Raw genomic sequence first — 19,859 nt, 5'->3', positions numbered from 1 at the left:
CTGACTGGGACTTGAAAGAAAATAGTTCATCCCAAAGACCCACTAGCAGGCTCAACTCTGGTTCAAGGTCACTGCTCTGACCTTGAAGCCACCTCACTGCTACAGGTGATGCTTTTAAGTCACCACAACAGGGGCATCTCAGAGCCTCTTTGAAATCACCTAGGTCCAATATAAAGAAGACTCTAGTTGTCTAAGGATGTGGCATCATGTCTTCACCAGAACAGATGCTAGAGTGGATGGAGTTCATGAGGACAGAGCGTGCAGCTCCATGGTGAGCTTGCTCAGGGAGGTCAGTAAGCAGCAGTGAGGCGGTGAAGCTAGAATAGCACAGTGGCAGGGCTGGGTACAGCACAACCTGGCTAACTCATGCCAGCCCCATGTGGGATACAGACGTGTGGCCCCAGAGCTGTGGAGAATACTTGGACACCTCAGCCCATGATAGTGGACAGGGCAAGGTGGCCAACTGTGTCCACCCCACTGGGCTGCTGACATTGACCCCCAATATTGAAACAGCCACTGAACAGAATCCATCACCCTTCTGATTTAGTGTGACCATGACCCTGGGACACTTGGTGACAAGGCTCACAGACAGTGTGGACTATGTGGCAGGCACAGGACTGTGTACCCAGGTGTATATTCACTCATTTGGCCTTTGGATGGGGATCTGTACAGTAAGAGAAGAAAGTGGGATATATCCAAGATCATCACGTGAGTCATTGAAGGAGCAGTTTTGGAACCCAGGCAGTCAGGCCCAAACAGGTGCTTTTGTTCTAGAAGTCTGAGATCCTGCCAGAGACACAGAAATGCAAAGGAAAGCAGCAGCAAGATCACTGAGCTCTCATACTAAGGCACTGACTTTCTAGCACCCATGTGTGGGAGACACCTACTTGTGCATCATAAGTACACGCATAAGCACATGTATGTATATGAGCAGATCGCATTGTCAGCCTTCCGCTTAGCTGAAGAAGTCTGGCTCACTCGTATAATACACTTAAAACAATCTCTTTGGTGAGTTCTTGCCCTGTAGTGTCTCCCACTTTGGCCAAAATTGGTTACCCACCTACATTTGGCCACATTCAAATGTAGCCCTGTAATTGTGAAACCTTCCTAGTTATGTTCAATATGTGAAAACAACAACATTGCTTGTGTTTTTAGGAAGCTGCCTGTTACAAAGCCAAATAGCCTTCTTAAAAGTCGGAAGTACACTCATAAAACTTGGTTTTTATGCAACCCGGGTTGTAGTTTCCACATGGGACAAAGTATGAAACTTGTCTCTTATGCCAGATTGCCAAGATCCCTGTGACCTTTCAGTGACTCTCAACATTATTCCCCAGAGAAGCAACTTACTTTCTGCTGAGGCCCAAGTTCATGTCGCACAATGTGTCTGAGAAGACATAGTCATATCAAAAACTGGTGTTGCTGGCAGACCCAAATTATTTCTCATTATAGCCATTGCCACACTTTCTAGATGTCTGTCTCCTCCCTTACTAACCCTGCTTTTGATCTTTCTCTCAGCATAAAATGCTTACCTTGTCTGGAAACATAACTTCTATAAATGCAGCAGTTTTTGTTCTATAATTAGGAAGAGAAACACCATTCTAATAACAAGCCCTGGCAAGTGCTTTGATTACAGAATAAAGATCCAGAACTCTGACCAAGAGGCACATGCTCTGCCTTCATTGGCTCAGATCTGTTTTCATTAGAAGCAAACATTCTCCCCTCAGCTCCGTTCTCACCATTGTGACAGCAAACTGTCTGGACACCCTGCTCTACAGGCTAGAGACATGGTATGTCTTGTTCATCCCCAGGTCTCCAGTATTGTGAATTAACCAAGCTAAGTTTGATAATATAATCCTAAACACACATCTTATTTTCCAGCAGCATTTGGAATCAGGATCTTAATCTGCTGTTTTAGAAATCTAAAACTTCATGTTAGGCATTTTATTTCCTTCCCTTTTTGCCAAAAAACCCCAAAATCTAACCAAATTCTTTGTTGTTGTTTTTATCTTGAGGATGGGGGTTACTGGGTCAAACCTGGAGCCTCACATATTAGGCAAGTGTTTTACCACTGAACTATACCCCAGCCTCCTAACCAGGTCCTTTCTTGTTAGAGTTTGTGGATCTTTGGTCATTTCTTTCAAGCTCAGAAAATGTTTAAATATTGATTAAAATAATAATACCAACAAATGCTAATAGACTAGATAACTATGTGCCAGAAATCTATCATAAAACACATCATACTTACAACACATTCATACTTGCCACATGGTAGCAGTGAGCTTCCGTATGATTTCTACTTTAGGATGAGGAAGCAGAGGGCTAAGAGGTAGAGTAACTGGCCCATGGCTGCCACATGGAACAGAGCCAGGAGCTAAGAGCCTCACCCGGAAGCCCTTCCCAGGCCTTTTTTTCAGTTCCCTTACTGTGTGGCCTTGGGAATAGTTGGTTTTTGCAGTTCTGCATCATAGAAGAACACAAGGTTCCAAATCGGCCAAGACAGGAAAGTTAATGAGACTCTTCTCTTCAATTAACCACCAAAAATACAGAAATGGGCAGTGTACCAGTGGCCCACACCTGTAATCCTAGCTACTCAGGAGGTTGAGATCTGAGAATTACCATTCCAACCATCATTGGCAGGAAAGTCTGTGAGAATCTTATCTCCACTTAACCACCATAAAACCAGAAGTGGAGCTTTGGCTTAGGTGCTTCCTTGAATTCACTCCAAACTCTCCAGTGGAACTCAGAGCCTCCTCTTTATAGGTTTAAATCTGTATCGCTTCTCTTCCCTCCTTCCTTCTCCTGTTTGTCCCTCAGTTTCAAGTGCTCAGGTCTAGAGTATTGGGTGCTAGGAGTTCTATGCCATGCGACTCCCTGAAAAAGCTTAGCAGTGTCTCTTCTTCCTATCCATCTTGCCACATAGTTCTGGGACTCATTCACCTGTAGCTTATGCCCTCTATTCTGGAAAGTTTCTTGGAATTAGAAAACAATCATTTCCTTTCTGCCAGGCGTTGATGGCTCATGCTTGTAATCCAACTCAGGAGACTGAGATCTGAGGATTAGTTTGAAGCCATCCCAGGCAGGAAAGCCTATGAGACTCATCTCCAATTAACCACCAGAAAACCACAAGTGAAGCTGTGGCTTACAGTGATAGAGTGCTAGCCTTGAGCAAAAAGAGCTCAGGGACAGCCCCCAGGCCCTGAGTTCAAGCCCTATGACTGGCAAAAGAAAAAGAAAAAACAAAGTCATGGGAATACTGAGAGGGCAAAGAAGAGCAGAAGGGGCTCCCTGGCCAGGCTGTGGAATCATGCGTCCAAGAGCAGGGGAGTGGTTGGAACTGACTAGCTATTAACTGACTCTGGAAAGAGCAGTCAAAAAGGATACTGGGAGTGCGAAAATGAATAGTGCACATGTGCACACCTAGAACATCAGTCAGTGAAAAATATTGCTACTTAGGGAGCATTGGCATGAATGGAGGCATTCTGAAAACGGAGTTTCTCTTCTGAAAACTTAGGCATTTGTTTCTCCTCTCCCTTAGATTGACAGAGAACTGTGTGTGAGCCACATCATTCCAGTTACAGAGGGGATGGGGGCCATCTACAGCTGCTGCTCCTGGGGAGAGAGAACCCAGAGGGGTTGCAGCATGGAGGTGTGGCCATAATCTGAAGAACCTGGCCATGCTGAGGGCATCTTGTCCCCTGGAAGTGCTACCTCAAAATGACACCTGTAACCATACTGAAGGCCCCAATATGGCAAAATGATAAAGGCTTTATTTAAAAGTCCTGTTTAAGAAGAGTGTCATGGAAGCTGACACCTGTAATCCTAGGCTGAGATCTGAGGATCAAGTTTCAAAGGCAGCTTGGCTAGGAAAGTCCATGAGATGCTTATCTCCCATTAACCACCAAAAAGATGAAGTAGAGCTGTAGCTTAAATGGTAAAGTGCTAGTTTTGAGCAAAAAAGCTCAGGGACAGAGCCTAGCCCTGAGTTCAAGCCCTAGGTCCTGCAGAAAGAAAAGAAAAGAAAGGGGAGGAAGGAAGAAAGGGAAGGAAGGAAGAAAGGAAAGGAAAGGAAAAGGAAGGAAGGAAAAGAAAGGAAGGAAGGAAGAGGAAAGGAAGGAAGAAAAGAAAAGGAAGGAAGAAAAAAGGAAGAAAAGGAAGGAAGAAGAGGGAGAGAGGAAAGGAAAGGGGAGAAAGAAAGAAAAAGAGAAAGAGAAAGCAAGCAAGCAAAAGAGGAAGAAAGAAAGGTGCACATCTATAATGCCAGCACTCACGAGACTAGGGCAGAATTGTGAGTTCAAAACCAGTTTGATCTACATAAATAAAATAAAATAAAATTTCTGTTTATGAAACTAGCAGATCTTGACAAAAATACTCTAAGGATCCAGCCCAGAAAATAAAGGCTCCCCTCTGACTCATTTTATTTGGACCATCCTAAGAAAGAAAACCTCTATTTTCTTCTTTCTTGAGTTATTCTCTCTTTAAAAATCACTCATTTGCTAGGCGCCGGTAGCTCATGCCTACCTACTCATGTGTACTTACTCAGGAGGCTGAGATTTGAGGATCACAGTTCAAAGCCAGCCCATGCAGAAAAGTCTTCATGAGACTCTTATCTCCAATTACCTACTCAAAAACCCGAAGTGGCGCTATGGCTCAAGTGGTAGAGCACTAGCCTTAAGCACAAAGAGGCTCAGGTATAGCACCCAAGCCCAGAATTTAGGCCCCATAACTGACAAAAAAAATCATTCATTCCTTTAGTTTGTTTGTTTTTGCCCTTGACACAAGGTCTCCTGCATTTCCCAAATTGTCCTAAAACTGAGCCTTTCCTGCAAGAGGGAGTACTGAGATTACAGATGCAAACCACAATTCCCAGCTTTATCTCAGTCTTCATTCCATTCCAGTCTTGCCAGACTCTTATAATCCCAGGAGGGTCAATGCTAAGTTCAGAAATAATGAAAAAAAAATCGGATTACTAGACGTGGTTTGTATACTAAGGTGAGGTTGTGTAGTCATAATTATTTGTCTGTCCTCAGATATCTCGATGCTTAACCACGAAAGCAGTAAAGTTGTATGATTTTGTTGAAATGTGTAGAATTTAACTGTTTGTAATCAACATTTAAATGTGTATGCATTTTGCTCTAAGAATTATATTTTAATTCAATATTCTAGATACTTAAAAATATTTGTTAAATAACTACGTAGGTAAAAAATTCAACATAAACCAAGTACAGACAGTTCTTAAGGTTTGCCTGGGGTAGGAAGGGAGGTTCTGGGGCTTGAACTCAAGGCCTGAGCACTATTCTTCAGCTTTTTTTGCTAGAACTCTACCACTTGAACCACGCGTCACCTTTGTTTTTTTGGTTTTTTGGTTTTTTTTGGGTCCGGTAGTGGGGCCTGAACTCTGGGCCTGGGCGCTGTCCCTCAGCTCTTCAGCTCAAGGCTAGCGCTCTACCACTTGAGCCACAGCGCCACTTCCGGCTTTTTTCTTTTTGCTTATGTGGTGCTAAGGAATCGAACCCAGGGCCTGGAGCATGCAAGGCAAGTGCTCTACCACTGAGCCACCTTCCCAGCCCTGCCTTTGTTTTTTTGATAGTTAATTGGAAATAAGGATCTCTCCTGTCTGGACTGGCTTCAAACCTTGATCTCCAGATCTTAGCCTCCTGACTAACTAGGGTTACAGGCATGTAATTCTTCAGATATTAAAGCTCAAGGAAAGGTGTTGGATTGTTATGGAAACTCACTAGAGGTTTTAGGCAGACAAGGAATATCATGTTTTAAACATTGCATGCAGATGCTGGCTTCTCAGAAGGCTGAGATGTGAGGATCAAGATTTAAACCCAGGCAGTCTTGAGGCAGACAAAGCCTCAAGACTTGTATCTAATTAGCTAGCACGAAGTCTGAACATGAGGCATGGTTCAAGTGGCAGAGTAGCAGCCTGAATACAAAAGCCAAGCAGCCCGAAGTTCAGGCCCAAATACTGAACACACGCACACACAAAGGAAAAGAAAATAATCATAGAGGGATCAAGAGTAATCTTGGGTCCCTTTCCATTTCTAAACATACTAACTCTTCCATTCATCCAACAATCACACTGCCCCGGCACTGAGAGCTAATCAAATAGAATCACCAAAAGTCTTCAAATACTAAAAACATAGGATTCAGTAGTTATTACAAAGTATAAAATATTATAGAGAGCTTGATGGGGAAAAAGAGTGACATTCCAGGAATGAGCCAAGGCCCAGGAACAAGAAAGAGAAGAATTTTCCAGCCATGGTTTATGGTCCGTGGAGCTACCATTAATGTGTCTTTTGTCATGATCATCCTCTGCCAATTCATTTACATGAGTGTTACTTCAGTTCTGATAAGGTTGGCTGGTACCAATAACGCTAATTTATAACGAGCAATCTATAAAGCAGAAAGGCAATTCTTTACTGATGTATTTATCAGAATTTGACATCCAGGAATTTTTATGTGCTGCTGGTGCAGTGGTCATTTTTGCATGAATAGTAATGATAGGAATTATGTGTCATATTGGGTTTCTGGAAGGGGTTGACTTCCAGGAACTGGAAGCTGTGCCATCTGCAGAGAAGAAGGGGTCAGCAAAGGGAAAATGTGGACAAAGACAGGAGGAGACAGGCTAAGACTTGAAATCATGTTTGTGTTACGTAAGGACAAGAGGCAGAAACAGCTGGCAGGGATGTGGGCAGTGATGTGGCCCCGCCCAGGTGGGTAGCACGTACAAGTGTGTGATGGGTCAGGATTCCATACTGCCGTGGTGCTGATTTCCTCTTCATACTTCTTTTGTCAACAACCAATAGAAGTGTCTTGGCCACCCGTGGAGTGTAATCCCAGAGACCAAACTACTAGTTCTGAACATTTCCCAAACTGAAATTCTGAAGTGAACAACAAAGTCAGCTCACCTCAGTGGGTATTGTGAAATGTGGGGCAGAAAAGGAGAAAACTCAACCTCAAGAAAGATTAGTGGCTGCTAGTTGTGTGTGTGTGTGTGTGTGTGTGTGTGGTGTGTCAGGCCAAATTAATCTGTTATTCTTGTAGAAACTCTATGATTAGTAAATGCCATTCTCAAATCAATTCATTGTCTATAAAGAAAGGTGAGCCTTTTAGAAATACCACCTGTGCTGGGTGCTGGTGGCTTATGCCTATTACCCTAGATACTCAAGAGAATGAGATCTGAGGATCAAGGTTCAAAGCCAACGCAGGACAGGAAAGTCCATGAGACTCTTATTTCTAATTAGTCATCAAAAAAGCTTGAAGTGGAGCTGTGGCTCAAGTGGTAGAGAGCTAGCCTTGAGGAAAAAAGCTCAGGGACAGTGCCCAGGCACTGTTTAAGCCCCAGAACTGGCACACACACACACACACACACACCAACCCACTCACACCTCCCCCCCCCACACACACACACAAAGGAAAGAAAAACACCGTGCTCCTCTTAGGAAGACCAGACTGCAGCCCCCAGAGTAGAGGGTCCCACTGTCCCACGATGCCACGCGCTAGCTGCTTCTCCAGGGCTTGCATCCTCTGTCATGACATCTGTGTCCCCACCAGGAATGTGCACTTTGGAAATAAATCAAAAGAACTCAAATTTGGAACCGAAGACCCAAGAACTTGGCCTGAGTGAGGAGCCCCTGCATCCCAGCTTTCTGCTGATAAATGGGGACAAACGAAGGCTTCCCAGAACCAGGTTCACATAGGACACCCCAGAGCTGAATGTCAAGTATTTCACAAAGTTTTCCTACTCTTAGCTACAGCTACATATAAGTCTAAAGACAAGTGCCAAAATTTAAGGAGCAAATACATGGCTTAAAAAAAAAAGATTAAAAAGTTTTAAAGGTGTTTTGGCTATCATGTCATGTACCCATGCCTAAAATCTTGACATTCCACCTGGTTATGCACTAAAATCTATCAGGGTATACGGGAAAACTAAGGTTACTCACCATGAAACTAATCAGAGCTTTCAGCAAACTTTAATGATCTTCCTAGTAAAAGTGATACTTTGGCTGAATCTCCACAGGTCTGACATGGCCTCATTTCAACTGGATGACCTCAAAGCTAACTGAGGTGTCCCGTTTGTCCCTGTGGCTAGCTGGGGAAACTGTGGACTCAAAGTAAGGTAGAGGAAGGAGATAGCAAAGCCTTACATTAACTTATCCAAACTTAACATCATTGACACAAGCTGGGAGTGGTAGCCCCTACCTGTATCCCAGCACTTGGGAGGCTGAAATAGGCAGATTATGAGTGTCTAGCCAGCCTGGGATACAGTGTGAAACCAGCAGCTGCGGATGTGTGTCAGTGGTAGAAAGTACTTGAAGACACTCAATGCCCAACAGAGAAACAAAAATATGCATATATTGTATTTATCCTCTCCTTTTTACATTGCATATGTATATTATATGGTACTACACAAATACATGCGTGTGTGGCATTTATGATGAATATGCACATAGACTCAGATGGGAGAGTTTATTTTCTCTTTTGGAGAAACATGAGATTTCGACTCTGTCTAAGCTCTGGGGTGGTTTTTTGGTTCCCATGTCTGGTGCAGGACCACGGTGGATGCTGGTGCAGGCATCCCAGGCGGACCTGCAGGGGGCAACAGCATCGGAGTTGTGTGGGACTCAGGAGCCATGGCGGCCCATCTGCTGCCTGCAGTAGGCCCTCTAGCTGCCCAAAGGAGAAACGGCCAGCCACTTCAGCTTATGGACGGTTCTGTTTGGGTAGAGAAGAGGAGATAGTCCGCAGTTTCCTTTGTTTTTAAAAAACGGTGCTGTTTTTAAGAGCTACTTTTAGCAAGCCAAGGAACAGTGATAGGGTAAACTCTCACATGCCCATCCTATGTCAACCTTTGTTCTAAGTACTTCTAAAAACAGGAGCTCACTCCTCACAATGCCAGTAAGGGGTGGCTTCATTGCTGCATTTCACACGGGAGTCCGAAGCTCAGAGATGAGGTGTCACTGCCTAGCTCACACAACTCCTCACTAGCCACACCAGGGCTCCCACTGGCACGCAGGCCCCAGCCCATGTCCCTAGCCTGGTCTCTGCAGGGTCACTGGAGATGGAGGAGGGGAGATGCGTTGCTCTGCCTGCAGGGAAGAGTCAAAGCTGATGAGACCCGTCTTCACATGCAGTCTCCCTCCTGTATAATTTTTTTTTTGGTAGTAAAGATTCCAAACCTTTTTACAACTTTTTTAAAAAGTTTTATTGTTTGTTGGGGTTTTTTGTTTGTTTTTGTTTTGTTTTGTTTTGTTTTTGGTCAGTCATGGGGCTTGAACTCTGGGCCTGGGCGCTGTCCCTCAACTCTGCAGCTCAAGGCTAGTGCTCTACCACTTGAGCCACAGCACCACTTCTGGCTTTCTCTGCTTATGTGGTGCTGAGGAATGGAACTCAGGGCCTCGTGCATGCAAGGCAAGCGCTCTACCACTGAGCCACCTTCCCAGACCCCTTGTTAAAATTTTAGAACAGTTTTTTCTAAAAATATTATTTTAAGGCCAGGTACAGGGGCATACTCCTGTAATCTCAGATAATCAGGAGGTAAAGCTCAGAAGGACTGCTGTCTGAGGATGAAATAAAAAATCAAATCTGCAAAATCAAAATAAAAAGTACTGGAGGGGCAGGGCACTGTGACTCAAGTACATTGTGAGACAAATACAAGTTCAAACCCCAGGACCACCAACCCTGCATTCTTTTGTCTGTGATATGATTGTGTTACATGATTACAAGAATGATTCTCTTACACTTTGTTTCCTGAGCACTTACTATATGCCAGTCCTCCTTTGCTACATGCCCTCTAGACATGACTTCTAATCCTTGAACCACCTGCAAGTAAGATCTCTGCACCCATTTCCTGGAAGAGGAAATAAAAAGCAAGGAGCCTGTCCCTTCAGCTTATGAATGTCAGCACATGAGCCCCAGACTGTGGCTAGTCTTCTTTGTTCTAGGACAGAATTAAGTAGAAACGGGTCCGTCTTGAGCTCCATTCAAGGGAGGCAATTAGTTTCATGAAAGGCTTTGTGGTGTGCAGTGACTAGGGCGGGAAGGGGCGGGGGGGGGGGGGGGGACATCTCAGTTCACCTAGGACAGTGCCGATTTGTGCCTGCTATGAGCACAAAAACTCCCTGCTTTGGACAGTGAGTTACGAGTTCCTGCCTGCCGAGATGAAGCCATGTGTTTCCAGGCAACTCTGTGCTCCACATCAGCCCTCAGGGTCTGGTGCCTTTTGATCCAGTGAAGTTTTGAAGTTTTATCTTCTTCTGGGCTTCATTAAGCTTCCGTTGGGTGGAGAGTTCCCTGCCTCCTCTCTGCTTGTAAATGCTGCACTCCGGTATTTTACATAAACAAATCAGCCCAATTAGATAGGCAAATGAGTCATTGTAACTTACTCAAGTCCCAAGTGGACATTCTAGTGGAAGAGTTTTGCAAAACAGCATTGATGGTTTTCTAGCTAGCCACTTAAAGGTTGCCAGTATGTGGCACTGGTATAAAAGTCCAAATGTCTTAAATGCTCTGTACAGAAGCAGACTCAAGATTTCCTCACAAGCAAACGCTATTGCTATAGCAGAGTTAGGCCCTGGGTCACTGGATGCAAGCTTTTCCAGGAGCTTTGTGCTCTACTAAAACCCACTTTTTATTCTAAGGCCTCAATTTTGATAAATTATTTTGGCACCTTCCCAACACTCTTGCCCCCAAGAATTTCTAACAGGTTTCAAAACAGACTGAATTCTATTGAGTGGCAAGTGGTGAGGAGCCAGCAGCTTGAAGGCAGTGAAGAAAGAGGACCCAGAGGTAGAGAAGGCTGGGGGCTTTTGGTGTGAGGAGTGACAGCCCTCAATAACTAACTGAAGATGTGCAAGTGTTCTCACCTCACTGGGATTCAATTCCCTTATGTGTAATAAAAGTGATAGTAGCTAGGCACCCGTGAGTCACACTTGTATTCCTGGCTGATCAGGAGGCTGAGATCTGAGGATTGTGTTTGGAAGCCAGCCTGTGCAGGAAAGTCCATGAGACTCTTATCTCCTATTAACTACCCAAAGAGAATCAGAAATGGAACTGTGGCTCAAGTAGTAGAGCACTAGCCTTTAGCAAAAAAAAAAAAAAAAAGTTCAGGGACAAGTCCTGAGTTCAAGCTATAGGACTGGCATCAAAAAAAAAAATCCTTACTACTCCAAGGGCTACTGTGGGATTAAATGAGACAATGTATATATCCAGCCTGCCTGCAATGTAACAGGCCCTTCCTGCTTTCCTATATCCTTCCAGTGTTAGCCTCACATGGCCGGGTCCTGTTCCAGGCCCAAATGCTCTCCAAACAATCTTATTAATGCCTATTAAGATGAAACCCAATAAAAGTGCCAATATTTGGTGTTGAAATAATTGATGTAGCAGAGTGAGCCCATGAAGCACCCAGGCAGGCCCCTGGTGCAATTGAACCTTCCACCCGGGGGATGAAATTCACAACCGTAATTGCTACCATATAATTCTTATTAATGTTGTGCCATAATTCCTATTTATTCCACGGGGCTTGTAAATGCATTAGGACTTGTCAACATATTATTTTACACTGTTTATGATCTGTAGAATTATGTCCTTCAGGGTTGCATTGTGCAAATGCCCAGAATAAATGGCTTTAGGCCTCATTAAAAAGAGCAAAAAGGCGGCTGCTTGTGGAAGTGGCTCTCCATCACTGGTCTGCCGGTCAGAAGTCAGGAAAGTGATTTGAAATGAAATGTGGAGCCAAGCCCTTCATTTTTTACTTGTGGAAAGGAATCTCCCTTCCTGCCTGAGCTGTCAGCCATGGCTCTGCCCTGCCAGGAAGTGTGAGAACCTAGGATGTAAATGACGCATAGGTGTGTGCACGAGCCAGCCCTGCATGCGGATGCTGAGCTGGGCTTCGGAGCCCCAAGGGTTTCTGCTCGCTGTTTCTTGGGGTAGCACTTTTCAATTCCAAAGTGTCCAATATTTATCCCCACTTCAGTGTAAATATCTAAAAAGTACAAACATGGCCCCTCGCAGAGCTCTGTGCATGTCTGAGCCAGGACAATGTAGAAGGGAGAGGAGAGTCGATGTGCTAGCCTGTGCACTGTGCGTATGGAGAGAGGGATCTGAACTCACTGGATTTTTGTGTTTGGCCTTGCAGCCTACCCAGTACCTTTGCAGCCATAGGCTTCCTTGCCATAGACTTAAAACCTTGGCTCTCTTTGCCTGACTTCTATAACTGTACCCTCTGTTTTTAGCATTTTCAAATAAAAAAATTAAAAACAAACAAAAACCTTTCCTTTAGTGGGGTGCTGGTGCCTGTAATCCTAGCTATGCAACCTGAGGATTGTGGTTTGAAGCTAGCCCAGGCAGGAAAATCCAAGAGACTCTTATTTCCAATTAATCACCAAAAAAAGCCAGAAGTGGGACTGTGGCTCAAGGAGTAGAGTGCTAGGTCTTGAGCACAAAAGCTAAGGGACAGAATCCAGGCCCTGAGTTCAAGGCCCAGGAAAACACACACACACACACACACACACACACACACACACACACGCGCACACACGCACACACACACACACACACACACCTTTGCTTAGTCATTTCCCGGGCCTGAGTCACTGGGAAGCCTTTAACCTAGTCATAGAGCTGTCTAGAGAGGAGTTGCAGTCCCCCAGAACCACAGACAACCAGAGCTCTCCTGTCACTGTTGCTCCCCTCGAGCTGGGGCAGTAGGGCCAACTGGGGTGGACTCGTGGAGAGGTGGCCACTCTGACCGATCTCATGTTTCTCTCTGCTCCCACAGGCAGTGAATACGATGAGGAGGAGGTGGACTACGAGGAGTCAGACAGCGATGAGTCCTGGACCACAGAGAGTGCCATCAGCTCTGAAGCCATCCTCAGCTCCATGTGCATGAATGGAGGGGAAGAGAAGCCTTTTGCCTGCCCGGTTCCTGGATGTAAAAAGAGATACAAGGTGAAAAAAAAAAAAAAAGCGCCATTTTGCTTCATGCAACCCCTGGAAAAAAGGCAGTTCTCTTGTAAGACAGACATCCCTCCTTAATTCTAAAGAGAGCTCATGGGCTAGGGAGGGATTCACTTCTGTATTCTGAATACTCCAAGATTCATCCTCTTCCATACTCTGTCTTCTGGGCACTAGGCCAGCACCCCCACAACCTGCATCCCACATGCCTGGTGCAACTTGCCGGTGCAGATTGGCTGGGGTTCTGGGTGTTTTCTCCTTTGTGGGAAATGGGAGTCACAGAGATCTTTTGTTGGAGGACCATGTCTATGATAGTCTGTAAATTCATGTCACTTCAGAGCCCCAACAAAATAGCAAACTATGGGGCTAGACATGGAGCTCAGTGGCAGAGCCTACATTTAGCACGCACAAGGTCAATTCCCAGAACCACATACAATCAGATATGTGAGCCTATTTCTTTGCTAGATACCTTCCCCAGTGGACAACTTGACCCAGTGGCTCACAGGCCACATTAAAGTTATAAAAGCCCCAGACAGCTCACAGAGCCCTTCTGGAATCCATGGGCAGGCACTGATCTTCCAAACTGCCTTTCCCACTTGCATGAAAGTGGATCAGGGAAAAAAAAAATGCTCAGACATGTTTGGCTTCTACTCTGCCCATCATGTCCGTCTCTGCAGGCGTAGCTTGAGGGTCCTGGCAGCGGGGCATGTTTCTATTAAGAAAGCATCTAAGGACAATAGCATAAGAAACACCCACAAATTTTGAAGTGGGGTCCAAAGGGCATTTTAAGAGCCAGAATTGCAGCTGTCCCCCAAGGTGTTAGCAGCTCTTTAAAATCCAGCCATTCAACAAAAATATAAACATCACAAACATACCCACCCAATGACATATGAGCTCACCCAGGCTCAGTGGACTACTTTTTAAAAGCTTGGATATGGAATAACATGTTGTTATTCTTTTTGGTGCTGGTCCTGGGGCTGGAATTTGGGGTCTGGGCATTATCCCCGAGTTCTTTCACCCAAAGCTAGCACTCTACCACTTGAGCCACAGCTTTTACTTCCTGGTTTTTGATGGTTCATTGGAGATAATAGTCTCATGGACTTTCCTGCCTAGAGCTGGCTTTGAACCCTGATCCCCAGATCTTAGCCCCCTGATAGGATTACAGTATGAGCCACCAGTGCCTGTCTTACCAGACGCATTTCTTACAGTGCTCCTATTCTGTCTGGTCACTATAAAATTGGTTTCAGAAGTTTTTTTAATCCCTGCTACTGATAGAAAAGAAGTAGGCATAGATGCATTGCAAAGGTTAGTGATCCAGGGCCACCCAAACTGTGCACCATTAGAGTTTTTATACAGGCGACTCTTTGTTTAAACTAAAATGCAAACCTCTGGACAGAGCTATGAGAACCCTCTCTGGGATTCCTGAAGCTTTGCGTCCAGGATGTGCACAGCTCATCTTAGAAGTCTCTGAGGTGGCAGAGGAGGTGGCAAGGCTACCAGGCACACTCCAGAGGCCAGCTCTACCCTGCAGATAAACATTTATGCCTGCCTTTGTTCTGTCTCCCATTGAAGAAACTAGACAGAGAGCTGCAACTGCACTCTGCCAGCTATGGATGGATGCCTGTTCTCTCCCAGAAGCTCTACCTCCCTCCGGTGTCTGGCCTCCTCCTGAGTGACAAAACACTGTTTAAGCAAGTTCTTGCACATAAGCTATGTTAAACAAAGGAGCAAAGTAGGACAGGCTACTTAGGAGGCTGAGAGATCTAAGAATCAATGTTCAAAGCCAGCCCAGGCAGGAAATTCTATGAGACTCTTATCTCCAATTAACTTCCAAAAAACATTGTAAGTGGAGCTGTGGCTCAAGTAGTAGAACTCTACCCTTGAACCAAAAAAGCTCAGGGATCATGCCCGGGACCCGAGTTTAAGCTTCAGGACTAAGGGGAGAAGAAGACACAAAGTAATGGCTTATACTAAGGCTGACACTCCCTCATACAAAGAAAAAAAAAGCTACATCCTTTATCCCAATCCAAGAGGACAAGGCATTCTCCCGCCTCTACTTCTAGCTTCATTTTCTTTACTTCCAAATCATTTCCCACAGTCATTTCTTTTCTTTTTTTTTTTTTCTCTCTTGTTCACTGTCATTTCTTTTCTTGTCATTATTCTTTTTGCTATCATTTTCTTGCGTTTCTAGCAATTTCCTCTTTGTTTGTTTGTGCCTGGGATGACGGTGGTTGGATGTGCTGTCCCTTTAAGGCCAAGAGAAAATTTAACTTTGGGTTAAATTTGGCTTTGGGTTCCACTGACTGACAGAAGAAGTTAGTGCTCCTGCTCCCTGGAAGGGAAGGGCATGTTTCCACTTCCAGGTCAGAATGCCAAGTAATGATACACACGACAGAGAGGTACGTAATGACTTCACTTAACTGAACACCGAAGATACACATCACAATTTCTACAGCTTCATTCTGGCTATGTGGCAGAGCTGTTCTCTAATGTAGGTGTTGTTGCTGGTGTGTGTGTGTGTGTGTGTGTGTGTGTGTTGGCTTTGAACCCTGATCCTCCAGATAGCCTCCTTAGTAGCTTGAATTATAAGCCTGAGCCATGGTACCCAGCTTCTAATATAAATATTGGTTTATCTCATTTGCGGCATGCTTGCTGGCTTCAGTATTGGTGAGAAGGGGTGGTGTTAGCTGCCATATTATGGAAAGGAGCAAAATCCAGAAGTGCCTCTGTGTATTTTCCCCCAGAATAAGTCAGACTTTTATTTCCTGCCCCTTGTTGGCAGGGAATACCCCATCAGTTAGTTTCTTGGGCACCGATTCAGGACTGGTTCTTATCATTTTGCTGACATTTTGCACAGCTGAGAGAAGGTGAGTTATCTAACTTCCCAGACTTCATTTTGAGTAGGGCCCTAGCCAATGTCTTTGCATTTTCCTCCACATTCTTGCCTTTGGTTTTTTTTGGGTCCAGTCATGGGGCCTGAACTCTGGGCCTGGGCGCTGTCCCTCAGCTCTTCAGCTCAAGGCCAGCGCTCTACCACTTGAGCCACAGCGCCACTTCCGGCTTTTTTATTTTTTCTGCTTATATGGTGCTGAGGAATCGAACCCAGGGCCTCATGTATGCAAGGCAAGCGCTCTACCACTGAGCCACCTTCCCACCCCGCATGTTTTTTTGGGGGAGAGGGGGTCTGGTCGTGGGGCCTGAACTCTGGGCCTGGGTGCTATCCCTCAGCTCAAGGCTAGTGCTCTACCTCTTGAGCCACATCGCCACTACATTCTTGCCTTTGGAAGGGAAGAAAAATACCTTTCCTCAACCCCCATCCCCTACGTTCTTGCTTTTACAGGAGTAGTAGCCCTTGTAACAAAAGCCACATTAACAAGAGAAAAAGAAACAGAAGCTTATTACAATTTATGTTACATACCTGCACAGGAAACACCCAAGGAAAGAATCAGTAGTTTTCTGAAAGAGATGGCTTTCAGTTCCAACTATAGCATCTTCAACTAAGAACAGTGAATTTTTAGAGAAGGGACAAAACAAAGGAAAAGGGTTTAAAGTCTCGGGGGTCACAACTGTGGCAAGGCAGATAAATGGCTGATAAAGGCTAGTTGGAAGAGCTGATTAATACAGATCCCTCTGTCCCATCTCCAGCCAGAGTGGAACTGGAGTCCACAGTAGTTGCCCTTTGACCTTCCTGGAAGAGAGGGAAGGCCAAGTATCTTTTGTCTTGTGAATTTTGTCTCTGGGGACAAATAGTGGGATAGCAGCTTCCCACCCAGCAGTGCACATGGCAGAGGCGTGCTTCAGGCATTTTCTGCTCTTCCATGCCTTCCTCTCATCATTAGCACCTCTTATTGAGTTCCACTCTGTACTTGAGGCACAGCCCAAATGCAGCCTCCTCTGAGAGTACAGGATGCTTGTCTACAGCATCGGACCTTGACCTTGACATTACACACACACACACACACACTCTCTGTAGCTGCTGCTGGCCAGCTGTCCTCCAGACTCCTCCCCAGTATCTAGCACAGCCCCACGTGTGCGGATAACCTGAGGACAGGACTTAAAAGGGCAATCGCGGCTCCCTGCTGACCACTGGCACTCTGAAGTGGCAGCAGATTACAACTTTAACCAGGTTGCTCCAGCCCCAGGGTGGGTGTTGCAGCCCAGGATGGGTACTCCAGGCCCCAGAGTGGGTGCTCACCCACCCCTCACACACACTGGAACCAGACAACTCACATCCCACATCAAAGAGAGAACAAGGAGACATAAAAGACAGTCCAAGTGCTTTAAGGGTTTGGATAATTTTTATGCTCTAGTTGTGAGGACTGTTTTGTAGCTTTAAGAAATGCGAAACAGAATGAATCTCCCCCCCCCCCAAAGATTTTATTGAAAGTGTCCTGTGTCCACAACAGGCCTTTGCTACCTAAGTCCTGTAGCTTGGACTTTTGCCACTGAGGGAAGCTTCCACACTTCCTGCCCTCCCACAGGAAGCCAGATCCCCAAGGACTCCTTGAGAAGCCCTGTTGGGCTTAACCCACCCCAACTTTTTAGATATAGACTTGATAGTAATGGAAGCTTCAACTGTATTCGCTAATCCTCCTTTTAAAAGTTTACCCTGGACTGGGAATGTGGTTCAGTAGTAGGGCAGTTTCCTAATATGTGCAAGGCCCTGGGTTCAATATCCAGCACCAGGAAAAATTTTCCTAAACGTATCAGTAAGACTGATGCAAGCCGGGTGTCAGTGGCTCACTCCTGTAATCCTAGCTACTCGGGAGGTTGAGATCTGAGGATTGTGATTCAAAACCAGCCCAGGCAGGAAAGTCCATGAGACTCTTCGTTTGTTATTTATTTTTGTCAGTCATGGGGCCTGAACTCTGGGCCTGAACACTGTCCCTCAGCTCTTCAGCTCAAGGCTAATACTCTATCACTTGAGCCATAGTGCCACTTCTGGCTTTTTCTGCTTAGGTGGTACTGAGGAACCTACCACGGAGCCGCCTTCCCCGCCCTCCGTGAGACTTTTATCTCCAATAAACCACTCAGAAAATCAGAAGTGGCGCTGTGGCTCAAGTGGTAGAGCACTAGCCTTGAGCTGAAGAGCCGAGGGACAGCGCCCAGGCCCAGAGTTCAAGCCCCACAACCGACAAAATAAATAATTTTTCTTTTTAAAGATGCACAAGGAGTCATCACCTAAAGTGAGCACACAAACTCAAGAATAGTGCTATCAATAGGGGAACAGAATTCTGCCATAAAAATACTATGGGCAAAATATTGCTGGGCATTGTTTGCTCATGACTGTAAGCCTAGCTACTCAAGGGACTGAGATCTGAGGATCAAGTTTTGAAGCCAGGCTGACAGAGAAGCCAGACCTTTGAGAAACTCTTATCTCCAGTTAACCAGCAAAAGGCTGTAGTTCAAGTGATAGAACCTTGAGCAAAGAAGCTAAACAAGGACATAAAGCCCTGAGTTCAAGCCCTGGTATGGGCACACACATGAACTAATGATAAAGGAGTGCTCACAAAGTAATACTAAATGGAAAAAGAGGTTTTCTATGTATCCACATACACTGAGAAAACACTGAACCAACTCCACTGTGCATGATCGGTATAAGTGCCCCACTTTCTTCTGTGTTTCCTCCAGTTCCACATCTATGCTGAACACATTAACAAAAGGTGGCTCTAGTGATTGTTCTTTTCATAAAGATCCTCTCTTGCCCTCCACCTGCTGTTGCATGTGCAGCCCTATGTGCAGCCTAGTGTCCTGCTTCTTGGAGCTAGGAGAGTGTGGCCACATTGCAGCAAGTGTTTGTACCCTCCCCTCCCCAGCTTCTAGTTTTGCTCCTTCCTTACCAAATCTCCACACCACTTCAGCACTTCATCATCTCCCTCTTGTAGCACAGCAAGTGCTCAGGAAACCAGTTTTTTCTTGTCTCATACTGTACATACTCAAGCCCGAATACTGAACAAAGATCAAATGCAGAGAAGGAAGAACAAGGGGCCTGGCTTAGCATCCGGAGTTCACCTTTTATGATCTGCTTATAGTAGGATTTTGAGAATAACTCCCAAATTGTTTGTTGTCCACTGACTGGCTTAGTTCCATGGTAGCGGTATATGGCTCCTGATGGTCAGACCCCCCCATCTGAGTACTTCCTGCCTTACCTTCTTCTTTCACATGCTAGCCTAATATCACACCACCAGGGCAATGAAGACTCTCTACTTCAGACTACCTGCCCTTCTTCACAGCTGGGGAGATGTTTCAAAGGCTACCAGGTGGTCCCCGGAGTTGAGTAGCAGTGTAGGAGGCTCAGGGAATATTTATCTCTGGTCCCCATGGCCATTCCATCACATAGTAGATGTGTGATCTTGGGCAAGTCACTCATCTTCTCTGGGTATCAGTGTCTTTATCAGTTGACATCAAGTATTCAGCACAAGTAAACACTTTTTAGTGACCTTCCTTGCTTTTTCAGCTTCATTTCCTTGTTTTTTTCAAAGACCAGAGGATTTGAGGGATTAAGCATGGTGGTTTAAGCTTGTAATTTCAGCTACCTGAGAGGCAGAAATAAGATTCAAGCTTCAAGCCAGCCCAGGCTGTTAACTAAAACTATCCCAAAAGCAAAATCCAAAGCCAGTAGCCAGTGGCTCACACCTATAATCCTAACTATTCAGGAGGCTAATATTGGGAGGATATCAGTTCAAGGCCAGCCCAGGTGGAAAAGCTTAAGGGATCTCTTTCTCAACTGAAAGCTGGGCCATTTTATCCTAGCTATGACAAACAGAATTTGAGCGTTGAGTTTTTTACATTGTTTGCCTTTGCAATTGGTATTTCTGAAGGTCTAACTCATTTTTTGATCTAATTACAAACCTTTAGAGCTCCTCTTGCCTTCACATTATCTGCATGTGAATGGGTAG

The 19,859-nt window shown here is 45.2% G+C and overlaps 1 protein-coding gene across 3 annotated transcripts in view; it reads left to right on the top strand.

The window, feature by feature from the left end:
* Jazf1 (JAZF zinc finger 1) overlaps window positions 1-19,859 on the top strand; it is a 324,222-nt gene that overhangs the window by 298,731 nt on the left and 5,632 nt on the right. For all 3 annotated transcript variants that reach the window (XM_042685064.1, XM_042685067.1, XM_042685066.1), the window contains exon 4: window positions 12,785-12,954. In XM_042685064.1, coding sequence (XP_042540998.1) covers window positions 12,785-12,954 — 170 coding nt within the window. The remainder of the gene's footprint in view (window positions 1-12,784; window positions 12,955-19,859) is intronic.

Source organism: Dipodomys spectabilis, unplaced genomic scaffold, assembly GCF_019054845.1.
Source record: "Dipodomys spectabilis isolate Male_0828 unplaced genomic scaffold, ASM1905484v1 ptg000092l, whole genome shotgun sequence".
In the NCBI taxonomy this organism is placed as follows: domain Eukaryota; kingdom Metazoa; phylum Chordata; class Mammalia; order Rodentia; family Heteromyidae; genus Dipodomys; species Dipodomys spectabilis.
The sequence above is the reverse complement of the archived record's forward strand: the minus strand, read 5'-3'. Positions and strand labels throughout refer to the sequence as shown.